Source organism: Elephas maximus, chromosome 11, assembly GCF_024166365.1.
Source record: "Elephas maximus indicus isolate mEleMax1 chromosome 11, mEleMax1 primary haplotype, whole genome shotgun sequence".
Classification (NCBI taxonomy): Eukaryota; Metazoa; Chordata; class Mammalia; order Proboscidea; family Elephantidae; genus Elephas; species Elephas maximus.
In genome coordinates, this window is record NC_064829.1 from 29507964 (window position 1) to 29529593 (window position 21630).

Genomic DNA, 21630 nt, shown 5'->3' on the forward strand with positions numbered 1-21630 from the left:
TGATACTGTTCGATAATTTCTGCATTTTGTTAGATCATCTTTTTTTGGAATGGGCAGAAATATGGACCGCTTCTAGTCGGTTGGCCAGGTAAGATGTCTTCCAAATTTCTTGGCATAGAGAAATGAGCATTTCCAGAGCTGCACCAGTTTGTTGAAACATCTCAACTGGTATTCCATCAATTCCTGGAGCCTTGTTTTTCAATGCTTTCATTGCAGCTTGGACTTCTTCCTTCCATACCACCAGTTCTTGATCATGTGCTACCTCCTGAAATGGCAGAACATCGACCAATTCTTTTCGGTACAGTAACTCTGTGTATTCCTTCCATCTTCTTTTGATGCTTCCTGTGTTGTTCAATATTTTGCTCATAGAATTCTTCAAAATTGCAAATTGAAGGCTGAATTTTTTCTTCTGTTCTTTCGGCTTGAGAGATGCTGAGCATGTTCTTCCCTTTTGGTTTTCTAACTCCAGGTCTTTGAACATGTCATCATAATACCGTGGGTGACCCTGCTGGTGGCATAGCTTCCAACATCATAGCAACATGGAAGCCACCATAGTACAACAAACTGACAGACATGTGGTGGTTTTTTTGCTGGGAGGCTGTAACACTGGGTTGGGGGAGGGGAGAGCCCCACCAGGGAAGGGTCCTCCCCCACGCCATGGGAGGCATGGGCCAAGGGGGGATGCTGAGCCACCTTCTGTGGTCCAATGTTATGGAAACATGTTAAAAACCAAGAGGCTTCTGCATTCTTCAAAAAGTCTGAAAAGGCAGCTGGTGGGTCTGAGCAGAGTGGAGCTAGTGATTGTTTTTAGCTGAGTACAATAGAGGATCACAGCCATGCTTGGGAGGCAGGGGAGACCTGCTTTCAAAAAGGCATTTTAATAAATACCAAGATATTTATGAGCTTTATTTATGAGACTACAGCTCTAGTTGAATGTTTTAAGCAGAGAATCTTGCTCCGGAAACACACACAACCAAATGCTGAAAGGCACATCTCCAGTCCTGGTCCTCTTCATGTGATGGCACTGCATTAAGTAAACTTGGGTTTCCAACAGCAGATTTCTCTCTTTTTCGGCTAGGTCCTTGCAGTGCGTGGTCAACTTAGCTGGCCGGCTCCTATCCTTGGCTGGGTTTGGGCCAGAGTACCACATGTCCAAACATTTAACAGTTATAAATCAAACCTAAAACTTCACCCTACCTTACTTAACAAATGTACCTTCAAAAGAGCCTGGAAGGCCAGATTAAAATGTAGAACTCTCAGAGTTCTTGGAGCCTCATGTCAGAATATGGCAGCTTGGGAAGACCAGCCCCTGGCTCCCGGCTCCAGTGCGCCCCTCTCATTTCACACCAGGCTCTATCCTGTATGGACACCTCAGCCTGCAAGTCCACACTCCATGGAAACCCCTTCCCACCACAGCCTCCCTTTGGACACCCTTGGGCCTAGGAATGAGTTAGAAAGACAAACCCAAGGAGGCCTGACATTGAGCTCCGGACCACTTGGGCAGAAAATTCCAGGGCACGTTCTAGAAGGAACAGTTTGGGCCCAGAGATAAAATTTCCCCTTAGCTACAGACTCCACATCCCATAGAGTGGGTCACTAGTGACAGTGCCAGGCAGAAGCCCCACTTGTCTGCTCTAAGGGCAGGACAGCTACTTGGTTTCCTTAACTTCTAGTCACCTCACAAAATTACTTAACTTGCCTTCCCGGCAGGCACATGGGTTGAGAAGTCTCTAACTAAAATATTAGAATTAGAATCAAAATCTAGAATGATACAAGTTGTTCTCTGACGATGTAAATTATACTTTACCTGAATATATAGTTTAAGTACTGCTGGTCAATCTCACTAAGGAATGAGGGGGGGAAAAAAAAAGATAAAGCATATGAAATAATGGAAGTGTTTTATGTACAAAAGACAGTCATTATCCTCTATTAATAAATTATATCATGTAGAAGTCATACATTTGTAAATTATCAATAAAGACTATAAAGAACACTTTATATTCAAAATCAGCTCCAGGTTCATTTTTTAAAAATATTCCCTAGTTCACAACAATCAAACACATTTTCCCCTGTGGCCGATTACTTCCTCTGTGTGTGTTTGCCACTTTAAAAGGAATGTCAACTATCTCAGGCCAATGAACTGGTTTTTAGGGTTGTCATATTTAACAACAAAAAAAAAATACAAGGTGCTCAAATAAATTTGAATTTCATATAAACATTAATGTTTAAGTATGTTCCAAATATTGGATGTGACATACCAGTTAACAGTTGCTGTTGAGTTAATTCTGACTCATGGCAACCCCACGTGTGTCAGGGTAAAACTATGCTCCATAGGGTTTTCAAATGGCTGGTTTTTCAGAGGTAGCTTGTCAGGCCTTTCTTCCAAGGTGCCTCTGGGTGGACTTGAATCTCTAAGCTCTCTGTTAGCAGCCAAGTATGCTGTTTGTACTACCCAGGGACTCTGGATGGCACATGCTTTAACTAAAAGTAAAAAATTATTCACTGCTGAGCTGAAATTCAAATTTAAGTGAGTGTGGTGTATTTTATCTGACAACTTTACTGGCTTCTTGCTGCAAAAACACTTTATTAAAAGAACAAAAGGTGCTCTAAGGACTGAAAGTCACACATTTTCAGTGTATAACCTTCTCCCAGCAGTCATTCCCTTCAGACCTGCCCCCTCTGGGCCTTCAGGCAGGCCAGCCCCCCTGGAAACCCAGCAGCAAGCTAGCCATAGCAGAGTGGTCCTTGCAGCTCCATCTCACCTGAGGCCTGAGTCCTCTTTTTGCTTGTACATTCACCGAGGCCACTTGATTGCAACAAAGGCCTCATTTTATCCAAGGAACAGAGCTAGTGACTGAGGAGATTCAGGGTCTGAAGTGAACCAAGTCAGGAGAGGGCAGGGAAACAAGAAACAAGAGTTGTGCCTCTGAGCTGGAGCTGATCAATTCAGGCCCAACGCAGCTGGTCACATAAATTTCACACTAATGTCACCTAATTGCTGCCCCTAAAGAGACTGATACTCCCATGCCTCCTCAGCAATCACTGAAGGCAGACACACGTTAGGTCTGGGCCCAGCCTCGGGAGCTGAGTGGGCAGCCCTCACTGCTGTCAGGTGTCACACCACCATGGTTCTTACTCCTCTCCTTTAACCAGCGACAACTCACCCGACTTAGAAAGTTTACCTTAGCACACTGGGCTTCTGGGACTTCTGTCGTATCTTATAAGCTCCTGAAAATGAAGTGACATGTGTCACTGGCACTTGGCATTCTTTGTAACAAGCTAACTGCATTTCCATGTCAAACATGAAGTCCATGTGGCAGAGGGTCCCCGCACATGCAGCTGCTAGTCCCCCCTCTTTAGCAGGGTCACACATGTCCCAAGGGAGATTTTCAAAAATGAGAATTCGAATCTTCCATGATTATGCATCTCCAAGCTAAAGGGGCCCAAAGAGAGCACGGGGCAAGAAAAGCTTAGTGATCAACAGAGGGATACAATTAACAGGAGGGTTTTTATTTCCTTTAAAAATGCACGTGAAAATGAGAAAAACCCTTGGATTTCTGAACTGTGTCTAACAAAGTGAGGGTACTATATTTCTCCTTAAGAGTATAAACAGGAAACATTAAACACGTGACTTGAAATAAAGTCAGATGGCCCTTTTATTCAGCCCAATTAAAACTGTTTTGATATATGGCTGAAAGAAATATTTTTGACACAAACTTATGGATACTCCCCATTGTTTTCAGAGAAGACCAACCAGCATCCATAAACTGGGCTGAGGAAGCAAACCCCAAGCATGGGAAGTTAACCAATGTTTGTCACAAAATAGAGGGAACTATATTGGAAACAGAAATGTTTGAGGAAAATGGAAAAATCAAACCAGAAAACACCCATTTAATTGTAACCCTGATACCTTGGATTTAATTCTATTGTCCAGAGTCATTGAAAAACGGATATAGTCTAAGGTCTAATGAATAACCCTCAATTATATAGCAAACGTTCTTTTAAAACTTACCTACACAGAAGAAGTGAATTATAGCCCAAAAATATCCATCTGGATCAAACTGTAACACATGATAAAAAAGTGAACGACTATAAGTACAGACACACAAAGAGCAAGCACAGTGATCAGAAACCTAAATAGTCAATGTGCCAAGCAAGTGCAATGCAAGAGGCCAAAACAGGATCCTCTGGGCCTTGGGCCAGTGCTTCCTCCTTTCTTGCCCAGATGCCCATAACACAGATTCCTGATGGGACTCTGCCTCTGTCGCCACCATCCCCAACCCTACACTGCCACCAGACTGTGTCTCTATAGCAAAAGGCAAATCCGGTGGTGTCATCTGTTGTTTAGAATCACCAACAGCTCCCTAGTGACTTCAGGATAAAATCCCAATGACCAGCCCCATCAACCCCTCCAGTCACATCTGCCCTCCCCCCAGGAGAAAGAGAACTGCTTGCATTCCCCCCACCAACTCAGCAGAGGGGCACTCCCTCCTCTTCTTCCTTTCCTTCTTTTTCTGTGTAGGATCTAATATCCTCCGACACACTGTATATTTTACTTAATCTTCATTTATCTGTCTCTATCCACCCCCCACCCTACCCCTGCTACATACATGCAGATTGTAAGTTCCAGGAGGGTGGGAATTAGAACAGGGTAGACACAGAGTAGGTGCTCAATAAAGTGGAACCATGAAGTACTCGTGACACCTCCAGAACTCTACCCGGGCCTGCTTTCTTCTAGCAAACCCTTCCTCATTCTTCAAGATTTAGGTCTAGTAAGTAGAGTCTGGAAAGACCCCTGGTGGCACAATGGTTAAGCACTCAGCCGCTATCTGAAAGGTTAGTGGTTCAAATCCACCCAGCAGCTCCATGGGAGAAAGGTCTGGTGATCTGCTCCCATAAAGATTAAGCCCAGAAACCCCTATGGGGCAGTTTCTACTCTGTCACATGGGGTCTCTATGAGTCAAAATCAATTCCACAGCACCCAGCAAGAAGCACAGTCTGACTTGTTGCCGTCCAGTCAATTCAACTTATGGCGACCCCATGAGTATCAGAATAGAACTGTGCTACACAGAGTTTTCAATATCTGATTGTTTTTTCCTAAAGTAGATTGCCAGGCCTTTCTTCCAAGGTACTTCTGAGTAGACTCGAACCATCAGCCTTTTGAGTAGCAGCCAAGCACGTTAACCATTTGCACCACCCAGAGACAAAATCAGAATGATCTAGGTTAAATTCTAAAATTATTTGTTAGCTGGCAACCCTTGGACTTCATTATTCTTTAGCTATGAAACGGAAATAATAACAGTGCCCACCCTTTTGGAATTATTGTGAGACTTTAAGATAAGGCAGTAAGCACTGGCACAGCGCCTGGCACACAGCTGGCTCCGTATAATTGTGAGCTCTCCCTACTCCCAAGTCTTCTTAGGTGCCCCCCATAGCATCTCATACCTCCCTGGGGTACAGCCCTGGACTCACTGCATTATCATTATCTGCTGACTCATCTGTTCCCCCGATCCTTGATTCTAAGTAGACTCTGACTTCTATTCTGCCCAGATAAGGACTATTCTTCTCTGTGTCTCCAGTGCCTGGCTCAGTGCCTGACACTTGGTGGGGGCTTAAGAAATGTTGGGGGAGAAAAGAAAAGAAACCTATCAACTAGATGACTCCTGGGGGTTGGGGGTGGGTCCTCAGCCCTAATAAAAAAAAAAAACTTGACTCCAGCTCAGGATAACAAGGAAAGTGAAAATCACCCCACAGACAAGGCCCTTGGATGAGAGGGAAAACAACTTTGCCTCCATGCTTGTGGCTTGGGCAGCCTACACGCTGGCTTGCAGGTTTACCAAACATGTACAGAGAGAAGAGTTCACACAACCAGCACCCACGAAGGCAAGAGTTAGGTGGCCGCACTGCCTCCGCCTTGGGGAGAAGGCAAAGGCTGGGGAAAGGTGAGCCTGGGAGTCTTCCCATAGGCCAGGGTTATTCTGACTCTGAAAGGAAGGGCTGGGAAATTTTGCTCATACACATAGGCTGCAGAGAATAAAAGACACTTTGAAGGCAAAATGAGTTTATCTGAACTTACCTGGGAGTCGTTGAAGGGAAGGCATCCCGCAGCAGCCAGGAGCAAGAAGGCACTGTGGAGAGGAGATAAAATACCTGGGCTTTACCTTTCAACATCAAAGGGCTCACAGAGAAAGTGCAGGCTGAAATGCATTGAGTGGTGTCTAGAGGAGGCAAAGATCCTGTAAGACCAAGCCCAGTTCCTCCTCTGAGAACCCAGCTGCCTGTGTAGCTGTCAATTGTGTACAATCCCGAGAACCACATGTTTCCTTCCCTGGTGCCCCACTAGCCATTTTCCCCAGGAGGCACTTGCAGGACATCTGCAAAGTCCAAACTGGCTCACTCATACGTGCCTGTTAAACAGTTAAGAAAAGGAAGCTTGTTGTTTTTCTTAACTATACACCCTGAAAAGTACAACTGGTGGAAAACTGAGCAAATAAGACCATAATTGTGCCAGTTCCAAAAAGAAAACACCATGGAAAGAGCACTAAAATCTTTTGTATACCACCTTAACCAAATGGTCATACTCAACAGCTCCAATAATGGAGCAGATCTACATATGCCTCCTGATATGATGCCCCCAGGATACAGCATCACTTATGCAGTATTCCTGACAAATATGCAGACCCTGAACCAAATCATGAGGAACACCGAGACAAACCCAAATTTAGGGACAGTCACAAAACAATGGGCATATCCACACCTAGCCTATAGTCTTCAAAAATGTTAGTGCAACGAAAGGCTGAGGAACTGTTCCAGGTTAAAGGATATGAAACAGACATGGCATCTTTGGGGGTAAAAAACTGCTATAAGAGACAACATTTGGATAATTGGAAAAATTTGAACATGAACTTTGTACTAGATAATATTATATCAGATGTTACATTTTCTAAATTGGATAACTGTGCTGTCATTATTTAAGAAATTGCCCTTGTTTTAGGGGTAAAGGGTCATGATCTCTGAAATGTATTCTCAAATAATTTAGGAAAGTCAGATAAAAAATAAGAGTAAGAATAATAATGTATATATTCTTATATATTCTTTGTATATTACATATATCTATATATATGTAGCTATAAGTCACATTTGACTCATATACACACACACACACACACACAGAGAGAAACCAGATGCAAAAAATATTATCAATGGATGAATCCAAGTGAAGTGTATATGGGAGTTCATTGTAATATTCTTGCAACTTTTCTGTAGGTTTAAATCTTTTTTCTCCAATAAAAAGTTTTATTAGGAAAATCTTTTATACATACTGAAATATTTGCAGATGAAATGCTATCATGCCTGGGATTTACTTCAGAATAATACTGAACTGAGGAAATAGGTGGGACCATGAGCTGATAATTGTTGAAACTGGGTCATATGTATATGGTAGGTTTCATTACACTATTCTGTCTACTTTTATATATGTTAATAAATTTCCATAATAATTTTTTTCAATTCTTATACCAAAAAGCAACATTGCTAATCACAGATATTTCAGAAAGCTATTCTCATTCATTAGAAAGTCAATTTGAGCTATCTGTTGGTTCAGTCATCATTGGTTTTATTTCTTCTGGGATTCATATATCAAAATATTTTGTCCTCTAACTTTCTCTAATCATTATCTCCTCCTAAAAGAAGGCACCAGAAGCATAAAACCCAAACTATCACATATTGCCCCCTTGTTCCATTTTATCAATACACCAACACGTACAGCGTTTGGCCCCTTCACTACTGACCGTCCCATTAGGCAGCAAAGGGCAAAGGATTAAAGGCCTGAGAGAAAGCAATGACCACAGTGTTTTCACTTTTAGGGGGTGTTTTCACTTTTAGGGGGTGTTTTCATATGACATCTGATACCAATATATGTCCTATATGCATATAAAATTCTATATTATATATATAGACTATATATCATATATATCACACATACGTAACATACAATATTCTGATACTTATAACCTGAGTAGTCACTGGAAAGACTGCTGCTAATGAATTCTGCCGACATTCCACCCCACTGTTGCAATCACCTGTAGTTACACACCCAACAGACTTCCTGTGACTGGTACAGAGGAGGCTCCAGCACTGGGATCCTTGGCCTTGGGAAGCCAGGACAACATAGGACATTCTGAGGCCCAGGGTGCAGCCCACCCTACTCCAGTGGCCTCTCCAATGCACAAGGCACCTACACCCTCGCACGCACACACACACACGCACACACACACTCTCACACACACACACACACACGGCCAAAAGGAGAATCCAAGGCCCTGGACGGTGAGGGACTCAAAGGCAAGGGAAGAGAGAAATAAGTGAAGGGGAGTTTGTCAGGGAGAGTGTATGGGGCTGAAGAGGAATGGGCAGTTTTCAGGTGGGAGGGAGGAGAATCCTAGTGGGTGTCTACCTATGGTGGACCCCATGCACAGGGAAGGATCATCAGAGACCCCCTCAAAAGACAATCCTGGGGGCTGGGGAGAGGGGGAGGACACCAAGGTGTGAGGCAGCTTCCTAGTTTCCACCAAACTTGTGCCCTGAGCAATATCTGATTATATCAGGTATTAGCGGTCTTTAATGCTTTTCTTTAACACCTGCTAATCCCCTTTTAAAGATAAGAATGAGTCCAGAGGATTTGTTTCTCAAGTAGCAGCCTGTAATAAAGGCAAAAAAAGGATTGGATGAAAGCCCAGAAATATTTTAAACAAAAAGTCCTAAATCCACGTACCAAAGTATCTCTTTTGGTTTTCTATTTAAAGGACTGAGCTTCTTAGCTACTAAGTGTAGAGGAAGTAGGCAGCAAGCTGAGAACAAGGCTTCAGGTTAGAATCTGAATTCTGGAGCCAGAGGGATCTGAAAGAGAATCCAGCCAGGCTCATGTTTCAGCTGAGGAAACTGAGGTGCAGGGAGCTATGAACCCTGACCATGATCCTTTGCTGTGGCCCAATGTTAACTCAGATGCCCGACTCACAGCCCAGTGCTTTCTCCACCATGGAAAATATTAAAAACCCAATAAAGCTCAAAAATTATCTTTAAAAGTTTAAGCCATTTCCTGGACAAATTTCTAGAAACACACTACCTACCCAAACTAATGCAAAATGATGTTGAAAATATGAGCAGAGCCATAACAAGAGAAGAGATTGAACAGGTAATAAAAAAAACTCCCAACAACAAAAAAAAACCCTGGCCTAGATGGCTTCACTGGAGAATTATACCAAACATTCAGAGAAGAACTTACACCAATATCACTCAAACTATTTCAGAACATAAAAAGGAAGCAATACTTCCGAATTCATTCTATGAAGCCAGTATAACTCTGATACCAAAACCAGGGAAAGACACCACAAAAAAAGAAAATTACAGACCAATATCTCTCATGAATATAGATGCAAAAAATTTCCACAAAATTCTAGCTAAGAGAATTCAGCATCACATCAAAAAAATAATATACTACAACCATGTACGATTCATACCAGGTATGCAAGGATGTTCAACATTAGAAAATCAATCAATGTAATCTACTACATAAACAAAAGGAAAGAAAAGAATTACATGATCATCTCAATTGATGCAGAAAAGGCATTCGACAAAGTCCAACACCCATTCCTGACAAAAACTCTCAATAAAATAGTTATCGAAGGGAAATTTCTTAACCTAATAAATGTCAACTATACAAAACCAACAGCCAACACCATTCTTAATGGAGAGGGGCTGAAAACATTCCCCTTGAGAACAGGAACAAGAAAAAGATGCCTTTTACCACCACTCCTATTTAACATTGTGCTGGAAGTTCTAGCTAAAGCAATAAGGCAAGAAAAAGAAATAAGGGGCATCCAAATTGGTTAGGAAGAAGTAAAACTGTCCCTATTTGTGGATGATATGATACTACACATAGAAAACCCAAAAGACTCCATGAAAAAACTACTGAAACTAATAGAAAGATTCAAAAAAAAATAACTGGATACAAGATAAACATACGAAAATCAGTTCAATTCTTACACACCAATAAAGAGAATGATGAAAAGCAAATCAAGAAAACAATACCATTTATAATAGCTCCAAAAAAGTAAAATACTTAGGAATAAATCTAACCAGGGATGTAAAAGACCTATACAAAGAAAACTACAAAAAACTATTGTAAGAAACCAAAAGAGATCTACTTAAATGGGAAAACATACCATACTCATGGATAGGTAGACTCAACATTGTGAAAATGACAATTCTACCCAAAGGAATTTACAAAAAGAGTGCCATCCCAATCCAAATACCAACAACATTCTTTAAAGAGATGGAAAAACTAATCATTAACTTTATATGGAAAGGGAAGAAACCCTGGATAAATAAAGCACTATTAAAAAAGAAGAATAAAGAAGGAGGACTTGCACTACCTGACCTCAGAACCTACTATACAGCTATAGTAGTTAAACAGCCTGGTACTGGTACAACGATAGATATATTGACCAATGGAAAAGAACTGAGAATCCAAGATGTAAATCCATCCACCTATGGTCACCTGATCTTCAACAAGGGCCCAAAGTCCATCAAATGGGAAAAAGATAGCCTTTTTAACAAATGGTGCTGGCAAAATTGGATACCCATCAGCAAAAAAAAAAAAGAAACAAGACCCATACCTCACACCATACACAAAAACTAATTAAAACGGATCAAAGACTTAAACATAAAGCCAAAAACTATAAAGTTCATAGAAGAAAAAATAGAATCAATGCTAAAGGCCCTAATAGAGGGCATTAACAGGATACAAACCATAACCGACAACATACAAACTCCAGGAGATAAGCTAGATAACTGGGATCTTCTAAAAATAAAACACTTAGGCTCATCAAAAGACCTCACCAAAAAAGTAAAAAGAGAACCTCTAAACTGGGAAAAATTTTTTGGCTGTTACAAATCAAACAAAGGTCTAATCTCTAAAATCGACAGGAAAATCCAACACCTCTACAACAAAAAGACAAATAATCTGATTAAAAAATGGGCAAAGGAAATGAACAGACATTTCACCAAAAAAGACATTCAAGTGGCCAACAGACACATAAAGAAATGCTCATGATCACTAGCCATTAGAGAAATGCAAATCAAAACGACAATCAGATACCATCTCACCCCAGCATTACGGGCACAAACCAAAAAAACAGGAAATAACAAATGTTGGAGAGGCTGTGGGGAGATCGGAGCTCTTATGTACGGCTGGTGGGAATGCAAAATGATACAACCATTTTGGAAAACGATACAGCACTTCCTTAGAAAGCTAGAAATAGAAATACTATATGATCCAGCAACCCACTCCTAGGAATACATTCTAGAGAAATAAGAGTCATCACACAAACAGACATATACACACCCATGTTCATTGCATTGTCACGATAGCAAAAAGATGGAAACAACCTAGATGCCCATCAACAGATGAATGGATAAAGAAACTATGGTGCATATACACAATGGAGTATTATGCAAAGATAAAGAACAATGATGAATCTGTGAAGCATCTCATAACACGGATGAATCTGTAGGGCATTACGCTGAGTGAAATAAGTCAATCACAAAGGGACAAATATTGTATGAGACCACTACTGTGAAAACTCATGAAAAGTTTACACACAAAAACAAACAATTTTTAATGGTTATGAGGGAGGTGAGGGGACAATAGATAAGTGGTAACTTTGGTAAAGGGTGAGACAATACACAATACTGGGGAAGCCAGCACAACTTGTACAAGGAAGGTCATGGAAGCTCCATCCAAAAACCAAAACCAAACCCGTTGCCATCAAGTCAATTCCGACTCATAGCAACCCCATAGGACAGAGTAGAATTGCCCCATACAGTTTCCAAGGAGCGCCTGGTGGATTCAAACTACCAACCTTCTGGTTAGCAGCCGTAGCACTTAACCACTACGCCACCAGGGTTTCTGGAAGCTCCATAGACACATCCAAACTCCCTGAGGGACGGAATTGCTGGGCTGAGGGCTGCGGGGACCATGGTCTCGCGGAACATCTAGCTCAATTGGCATAATATAGTTTATAAAGAAAACATTCTACATTCTACTTTGGTGTATAGCGTCTGGGGTCTTAAAAACCTGTGAGTAGCTACCTAAGATACTCCACTGGTCTCACCTCTTCAGGAGCAAGGAAGAATGAAGAAAACTAACATACAAGTGAAAGATTAGTCCAAAGGACTAATGGACCACATCTACCGTGACCTCCACGAGACTGAGTCCACTACAGCTAGATGGTGCCCTGCTACCACCACTGACAGGGATCACAACAGAGGGTCCTAGACAGAGTTGGAAAAAAATGTAGAACAAAATTCTAACTCATAAAAAAAGTCCAGACTTACTGGCCTGACAGAGACTGGAGAAACCCCTAGAGTATGGCCCCCAGACACCCTTTTAGCTCAGTAATGGAGTCATTCCCGAGGTTCACCCTTCAGCCAAAGATTAGACAGGCCCATAAAAAACGAGACTAAAGGGGCACAAAAGCCCAGGGGCAAGGACTAGAAGGCAAGAGGGGACAGGAAAGCTGGTAATAGGGAACCCAAGGTCAAGAAGGGAGAGTGTTGACATGTCACGGGGTTGTTAACCAATGTCATAAAACAATACGCGTACTAACTATTTAATGAGAAAATAGTTTGTTCTGTGAGCCTTCATATAAACTACAATAAAAAAAAATTTTTTTAAGTCATTTCCATGTTTTTATTTTCATTCTCCATCATTATTGCACAACTATTTGTTAGTGAAGCTTTGGGCATCAATAGCTGAAATCTGGCATGAGTTTGTTAATAAGATATTTCAGAAAAAAAAAGAATAAATCTCTAAATAAGATATAAAATAGGGATATATGATTGTTGCAGTGCAGTGAATTACTTAATATAGCCCTTCTAGCTATAGTCCTTGTGGCTTCCACTCAACCATTTGGTGGGACTATGCAAATAAGGTGCTTGTGCCCCACCAAGAGGATTGGGCAGCTTGCTACTAATGCAAATAAGGAGCACAGCACCCTTGTGGGGGTGGGACCATGCAAATAAGGTGTATGGAACCCTATCGAGGGGATTGATTAGTTTTGCCATCCCACTAGGCTTAAAAGAGCCATCCCAGAGGTAGAAAGAGAGGGCCTCACCACCACCAAGAAAGAAGAGCTAGGAGCGGAGTATGCCCTTTGGACACGGGATCGTTGCACTGAGAACCTCCTAGACCCAGGAGACAGAGAGACATGTAACACCAGAGATTGTGAGAAGCAGCAGCAGAGAAACAGCGGCAGCAGAGGACAGAGAACCAGGAGACAGCATGGTGCACTTCCTGGCCCACGGAGTAAGAAAGCTAAGTGCCTTCCAGCAAGAGGCTTACTGGTGGAATGGGATGCCTCTGGGCACGTATTGGTGGAGCTCTTTAGCCTTCCCAAGCAGGGCAGAGGCAAGGCCAAGAGCTGAAGGCCAGAGTGAGACCTGCCTGTGGGCACAGCTGAGAAGCTGTACTGATTGAAGAACTGCATCTTGAGTCGTTTCTGATCCTGAATTCTAACCTGTCACTTCCCCAGCAGAGAAGGAAAGAGTGCCATGGGAGGGATATCTAGTGTCAGAACTGGTAGAAAGGTTGGAAAGTGGAGGTATGTCTGACCTCCGCCTCATAGGAATCAGCGTTGGGCTGCTGTTGATGCTGACGCTTCTCCCCACTTGTGAAGTCAGACGCCCCGGCGCACCATTTTTACAGTGTTTATAATAAATTTCTCCACCAGCAACTAGCAGACAAACCTCCAACAAACGGTTTATCATCGGAGTTAAAAATCAGGTTAAATCTTTCACTTTAGGGGTTGGTTTTTCTTAAAACTTACCTACAGGTCTTGGCAGGAGAAGTTTTCTGCATAAAAGGAAAGACATTTACAATTAGTTTTTACAAACTCTTTTTTATCCCCATTAAAAGAAAGCATTTAGACCAGAAGGCAGATAAATTATGAGTAAGTATATTAGGGGGCTTAACAGCTGTTGCACTTTCACATTTACTGAGGCTTTTTGTTACGTGGACCAAATGAGGATGACTCAGAGCTCCAGCGTTGAGTCACTTCAGCAAAGCATTCTGGGTGTGCAGAGCTGACCCGCCCACCAAGCCCTTCTCACAGCACCATCGGAACCATGTTTACCCGGGAAAAGCAAACGGATGTGGGAGCCAAACCTGAAAACGTAATACACAGAGAAAAGGGGAGAGGGGAGAAGAAGAGAGATGGAGCCTGTGTAAGAGAAGTCAATACGCTTTTGTTCAACTTCTATTGCAGCTCTGTTTTTGTAAATCTTCTTTTCATTAAGCCAGCTCTGACTCTGAGTGGTGCTATAAATTATCTCGTATGATGTTTAAATTAAGAAACAGAAAAAGCAGAAGGGCCAGTTTACTCCAATCCTAGAGAGAAGAAAAAAGGCTCCTTTTTTAAAGGACTGATTGCAGGAATCTAAATTTGGTATTTAAAGCTCCCTGAAACAAAGGAATCCTAATTCAGATTCTACCCTTACCAATTCCTTTTAATTTGTCAGTTTTGGGGAACTAGTCCTTTGCACTCAGGAAGAAAAGGTTTAATTTAGCAGGTAGTAGCATGGAGTTTTTAAAAAAATATTTGATCTTAGCATGGAGTTTTTAAAAAAAATATTTGATAGGGAAAGCAGATAGGACAACAGATTAATTCTAAACATTTCAGAAGGGTTATTTTGCTAGTTGAGGACAAACTACAATTTTTGACACCAAGTTCAGATAAGTGTGAAGTATATCGCTAAAAAGTGAAGAGTTCATCTGAGAGGCAGATGTGGTCTGCTATGAAGGTTACCAAGTTTTCACGTGTTACTAAATAACCAGGTTTCCACTGTTTTAATAAACAGATCCTATTTGTATACAAAGGTATGCTTTGAATCCAGAATTTTTAATCTCTTAACTTTGTCAAAGTGTCTCAGTGGCCACCAAGCAAAGCCAACCTTGACTCTACTGCCACCTGGTGGGAACAAATCAATTATCCCTTAAGTACAGAAATAATAGCACAGGCAAAGGTAATCTGGCTGATAATACCTGGGTAATTGCTCTCATTACAGTAAACTGTGTTACCAAAAGATTCCAGCTAAATATAACTGAACTCTCTCAACAGTCTGGTGGAAGAGAAGGTATGGAGAGGATAGAGACAAAAGGGATATTCGAACTCCATGAATAACATGTTCACCCATTAACTATTTCAGGGCTTTCATTACTGGGTAAGAAATCTTTTTTTTTTTTTTAATTCCTTCTAAGGAGCCATGGTAGCACAGTGGTTAAGAACTCAGCTGCTAACCAAAAGGTTGGCAGTTCAAATTCACTGGGTGCTCCTTGGAAACCCTATGGGGGCAGTTCTACTCTGTCCTGTAGGGTTGCTATATGTTGGAATCGACTTGACGGCAATGGTTTTGGTTTGGCTTGGTTTCTGACTAAAGAAGCCCGGACCTGAAGTATGGAGAGTAAAAATAAACAATATGTTCATTACTGAACTCCACCACTACCCCTCCACCAGCGCTCCAAAAACAAAAGAGGTGCTGGAGAGGGGGTATTTACCTTTTCAGGCCCTTGAGTCTAAAAACAACCTAGTGGTAAGTCCCCATAATGTCTTAGGGTTCTGAATGATTCAGTATGCTCCTCAAAAAGTCATACTGGCAAAAATAACAATAAACAGCTAATATTACTTTGGCTTAACTAATGTATACTGAGGGCTACTTAGCAGACACTATTCTAAAGTGCTTTACATGTATTATCTCACTGAATTATGACAATCATGGGTGGTGATGATATCCTCTATTTTACAGATAAGGAAACTTGAGGCACTGAGAAATTAGGTAAGTTACCCAAAATCACAGGGTTTGGGCCCAGGCAATCTGGGTCTAGAACCTGACCCATAATGACGCTATTCTGCCACAGTCTGCCTGCCAGTCCTGCAGTAACACACCACCGGCTTCTGGGGTAACACACCATGGGCTCCTGCGGTAACACACCACGGGCTCCTGGGGTAACACACCACCGGCTCCTGCGGTAACACCACGGGCTCCTGCGGTAACACACCACCAGCTCCTGGGGTAACACACCACAGGCTCCCGTGGTAACACACCACTGGCTCCTGGGGTAACACACCACGGGCTCCTGCAGGCTGAAAGACTTCATTTGCCATGTCCTTTGCCTGGAGTGCCACCTAGAACATTCCTACTCATCCCGTGTGACCTGGCTCAAATCTAGCTCCTGGGGAACCTTCCGGCCCTTCTAACCTCCCTGCTCTACCCACACCTCTATTCAGGGCCCTCTGATATTTCAACTCCTAGTTTTGTGAGGGGAATAATTGTGTCTTCTACATTTCTGTAGCTTTAGCCCGAACAAAATGTTTGATATATAGTATAAAAAAAATTTTTTTTTACAGTATACACTTTAATAAACATTGAATGTTGAATATACTAATATTAAACTATGATATATATATCTGCAAAGTAGTAGGACTAATTCCACAAGGCACACGTTCTCTTATAGTTGAATTGTGTGTGTATGCATGTGTGTGTGTGCGTGTATGTGTGTATGCAAAGAAGCAGTTATGGATGGTGAAAATAAACTGGAGACTCTAAATAGTCTATCCTCACAATCTGGGGACAAGACCGTGAGAAGATTACTCTCCAAAGCTGACTCTAATAAAACCAGACACATAATGGACAAAAATAGAACTCGTTGGAAGCAGCAGAGAGATGGCGTGTAACTGTGCTCCCCGTGATATCCAGTTACTTCACCAAGACTCCAGGCTGTATGATCAGGAATGTAAGTCATACCAAAAACATATCATAGTTGCAGAGCAGATTTTAATGTTAAACCACTAGAAACCATCTAAAAGTCTATAAACAAGTACAGGCCAACCAATTTTGTCCCACCTACAGTGGAACACTATTGACAATGATCTGAGTAAGGATCCCTAATAAATTGTTCAGCAGAAAAACCGGATGGATCATACCATTTGTGTAAATGTCTATATGTTCACAGAAAAAAAGTCTGAGAGAATAGAGTGGTTACCTCTGGGAAGTAGGATCACAGCTGATTTCTGGGTTCCCTTCTCCTTCTGCATTTTCTATAACTTATTACATTATATTACATTCATAAAGGAAGAAAAGATTGTTTTAATAACTAAAAAGATCTGTTACCTACTCAACTGTTTCTAATTTTCCCTCACAAGAAATGATGCTGTCTTGTGTTAATGATGAAGTGGAGTTGAAGATCAAAATATTTTAGTGTTTGTCCAATTATTTTCAAGGAAAGGTCCTCCCACCCTGGAAGTCTGGTCCTTGGTCTCTAGGGTGAGGAGGGTCCCTGCTTGGTAGAAATATCTGTTGAGGACTCACCAAATCTGTATCCTACACTCACCCTAGTCTATCTGCTCCACAATGTGGTTTCCTGTCTAGACTTGCCCATCAGCAAGGAATACTCTGTGGAGATGCGTGGATCTTGTCTCTGCTGTTTTCTTAGGTGTTATCCAGTCAGTTCTGACTTACAGTGAACCTATGTACAATAGAACAAAACACTGCCCAGTGTTGAGCCATCCTCATGATCACTGTTTGCTTAGACCACTGTTGCAGCCACTGTGTCAATTCACCTCGTTGAGGGTCTTCTTTTTCTCTGACCATCTACTTTACCAAGCATGACGTCCTTCTCCAGGGACTGATCCTTCCTGTTAACCTGTCAAAATAAGTGAGACAAAGTCTCGCCATCCTTGCTTCCAAGGGGCATTCTGCCTGTACTTCTTCCAAAAGAGATTTGTTCTTCTTCTGGCAGTCCATTCCCTCAGTATATTCAATACTTTTCACCAACACCATAATTCAAAGGTGTCAGTTCTTCTTTGGTCTTCCTTATTCATGGTCTAGCTTTTGTATGCATATGAGGCAATTGAAAACACCATGGCTTAAGTCAGGCACAACTTAGTCCTTAAAGTGACATCTTTGCTTTTTAACACCTTAAAGAGGTCTTTTTGCAGCAGATTTGCCCAATGCAAGGTGTCATTTGATTTCCTGACTGCTGCTTCCATGAGTGTTGATTGTGGATCCAAGCAAAATGAAATCCTTGACAACTTCAGTATTTTCTCCATCTATCATGATGTCGCTTATTGGTCCAGTTGTGAGGAGTTTTGTTTTCTTTATGTTGAGGTGCAATCCATACTGAAGGCTGTGGTCTTTGATCTTCATCAGTAAGCGCTTCAAGTCTTCTTCACTTTCAGCAAGCAAGGTTGTGTCAGTTGCATAACGCAGGTTGCTAATGAGTCTTCCTCCAATCCTGATGCCCCCTTCTTCTTCATATAGTCCAGCTTCCAGACTATTTGCTCAGCATACAGATTAAATAGGTATTGTGAAAGAATACAACCCTGACACACATCTTTCCTGACTTTAAGCCACACAGTATCCCCTTGTTCTGTTCGAACAACTGCCTCTTGATCTATGTACAAGTTCCTCATGAGCACAATTAGTGTTCTGAAATTCCCATTCTTCACAATGTTATCCACAATTTGTTATGATCCACACAGTCGAATCCCCTTGCATAGTCAAAAAATCACACAAGTAAACATCTTTCTGGTATTCTCTGCTTTCAACCAGGATCCAACTGACATCGGCAATAATAATTTCTGGTAGTTCCTTGTCAATGTACTGCTTGTCTCTATGCCAGGCAAATCTGTATTTTTCAATTCATAACTCATATAAATTTCATAAATAAAAAGGCTTCTTGGAACCTGAGTGGCATGAGTCAGTCTCTGTAAGCCTGCAAACCTCAGCTACTAGCTAATGAACACCCAGCTCCGTACCAGTTCTGGGGGCTGGTCCCTGAGGCTACACAGGGAACTAGCACATGATCCTGCCATCAGACGGCTTAGAGGAAGCAGCCAGGGAGACACAGGGAAACAGTACCATAGTTCATCAAGCCTAAAAAAAAAATTTTTTTTTTTTAAGCTATAGGGTCGCTATGAGTCAGAATTGACTCAATGGCACTGGGTTCTGGGTTTTTTTAAGATGCCACTGATTGTTTCAGATTTCCTGTTATTTTATGTACTATTAAGGAATAAAAATAATTAAACCAGGACACACCATGGACACAGCATCCTGACTTCAGGTTAAAATGAGGGAAGAAAAGAAGCACATGTTAGAGGTGATGAAATAGGAAACTGCAAGATGGTGTGATGAGCTGAACGTCAGAGAAAGGTGGCCATTTCAGTGGTGGCAGAAAGAAAAGCCAGGCTAGCTTCCCTCCAGCCCCACCTGGATCTGGCCTAAAGTCTGAGGGGACCTCACTGGGTCACCACAGGCTCTTTTCACCCTCCTGCAGTCTTCTCTCCTCCACAGACAGCTAGATGAGCTCGTGAATCCGGTAAATCTCACTGAGGCTTAAAACCCGATTGTGGCCTCCCGCTGCACTCAGCATAAATGCCACATTCTGTAGCTCAGCCTCAAAGGCCTCATACGACCAGCCCGTGCCCCTGTCTCCAGTAGCATCCTAAGCCCCTCTCTCCCTCTTATTAAGCTCCAGCCACATCAGCCCAAAGTGATTTCTGTCAAGTCCCTTCCGACCTCTGGTTATTTGCATGTGTTACCCACCCTTCCTGGGACACCTTCCCCTACCTGCTCACCCTTCGGGGCTGTATTTAAATCTCACTTCCTCAACTGCCTTCTCTGGTCCCACAACCCAGTGTGTGGGTAGGACTATTTGTTTAATGTCTGTATCCTTTTCCAGGCTGCATACTCTACAAGAGCCACAACTGTGCTTCTCCTTCACTACTGCAGACCCACTGCTCTGCACAGTGTGGCGACATCGAGGTACTTAAGAAATATCCACCGAATGGCTGAGAGGTGTTTGAAGAGATCTTCCAAGAGATAAGAGGAAAGAAACATCAAGACACTGTCTAGAAACCCTCATCCATTGCTGGTGGTACAGTTGCTATGGAAGACAGTTTGAAGTTTCCTCAAAAAGTTAAACACAGAATTACCACACGACTCAGCAATTTCTCTCTTAGGTATATACCCAAGAGACTTGAAAGCAGCAATGCAAACAAACACATGTTCACCAATGTTCACTGAGGCACTTTTCACAATAGTCAAAAGGTAGAAACAACCAAAACGTCCATCAATAGATAAACGGATAAACAAAGTGTGGTCCATCCATACAATGGAATATTACTCTGCCATAAAGAGAAATGAAGTCCTGATACATGCCACAACATGGATGAACCTCGAAACATTATGCCCAGTGAAGCAAGTCAATCACGAAAGGGCAAATATTGACATGATCCCACTTATATGAAATTGGCAAATGTATAGAGACCAAAGTTTATTAGTGCTTACCAAAGGACAGAGGGAGTGAGGAAGAGGGGTCACTGCTTAGGAGGCACTGACTTTCCATTAATGGTGGTGGGATAATTTGGAAAAAGACAGCATGATGGTTGTACAACATGAACGTAATCAATGTCACTGAATTATACCTGTAAAAATTGTTGAATTGGCAAATGTTTTGTTATATATTTTTTTTACCACACACACACAAAAAAAAAGATGTGGTCTAGGAAAAGTGAGAAGTTTACTGTGACTGGAATTTACAAAGCTGGAGAAGTTGATGGGGCCCAGATGATGATGGTTTTGCATGCCTCCAAGGGGTTCACCTTTCGTCCAGTAGGTCTTAGACAATCCCTGGAAGGAGGAAGGCGGTTTGCAGGGGAGTGATATGATTCCATCCGTGCAGCAGGGAGGAAGGGTGAGCGTGGAGAGGGCGGAGTGGGAAACCAGTTAGGACATTGCTGCACCTCTGTCAGGTAGCTTCCTGCCCAGCCTTTACCAGGTGACAGCACACAGGAAAGGATGACTGTTGAAGCCCTAGGTCTGCTCACACCAGGCCCTCCCTGGCTGCCCAAGGGCTAAGGAGATCGAGATTTCCCTCTCGGCCCCTAAGTGGGCAGCTCTGAGGAAGAGAAGAGAGGAGGGGCCTGGTAACAGGGGTGTTAGGGAGCAAGAATCAAGCAGATTTGGTAACAGAGTGGCTGTGGGATCAGGTGTGCCGAGAAGCCAAAAGAGGCTCCCTAGGGTTCTGCCCTGGGTGATGATCAATGACCAGGACAGTGATTACCAAACAAGAAGCATGTATACGGAAACAAATCATTCCCTCTTGGCCATTTTGCATTTCAGATGCCCAGTGAACAGTCAGGTAGAGACCCAGAGTAAGCAGGCATGGGGCTCTACTAGGGTCCCCCACGCAGGACAGACTCTGCGCTAAAGACGGGGACTTGGGAGTCATCAATGAACAGAAGGCAGCTGAGCCGCAGGCAGGGGTGAGATGGCCCAGAAAGCATGTGGCATGAGGACAGAGCCGTAGAAGACCCTGAGGGGAGACAAGGGAATGAGGACAGGAGGCTGGGCAAGAAGAGTCAGAGATGTGGGAAGAGAACCAGCAGGTGTGGGGTCAAGCCAAGGGGGCAAAGAGATTCAGAAAAGGTGTGGGGTGATTAGCGGTGCATACTGTCAACAGAGGGGCACAGAGATGAAGTCGTCAGTAGTTCTAGCCAGAGCAACTGCAGGGAA

At 42.5% G+C, this 21630-nt stretch overlaps 1 protein-coding gene and 1 long non-coding RNA gene across 5 annotated transcripts in view; one reads left to right on the forward strand and one right to left on the reverse strand.

The window, feature by feature from the left end:
* TMEM241 (transmembrane protein 241) overlaps positions 1-21630 on the reverse strand; it is a 214907-nt gene that overhangs the window by 102794 nt on the left and 90483 nt on the right. For all 4 annotated transcript variants that reach the window (XR_007519232.1, XM_049900497.1, XM_049900496.1 and 1 more), the window contains exons 6-10: positions 13887-13912; positions 6077-6128; positions 4013-4061; positions 3183-3228; positions 1808-1843 (exon numbers count right to left, since the gene is read on the reverse strand). Coding sequence is in view for 3 of the 4 variants with exons in the window: in XM_049900497.1 (XP_049756454.1) it covers positions 1808-1843; positions 3183-3228; positions 4013-4061; positions 6077-6128; positions 13887-13912 (209 nt within the window). In the remaining variant the exon portion in view is untranslated. The remainder of the gene's footprint in view (positions 1-1807; positions 1844-3182; positions 3229-4012; positions 4062-6076; positions 6129-13886; positions 13913-21630) is intronic.
* LOC126085286 (uncharacterized) lies at positions 14178-20557 on the forward strand. Its single transcript, XR_007519233.1, has 3 exons — positions 14178-14283; positions 15862-15891; positions 19796-20557. It is a non-coding gene; the product is annotated as an uncharacterized LOC126085286 (long non-coding RNA).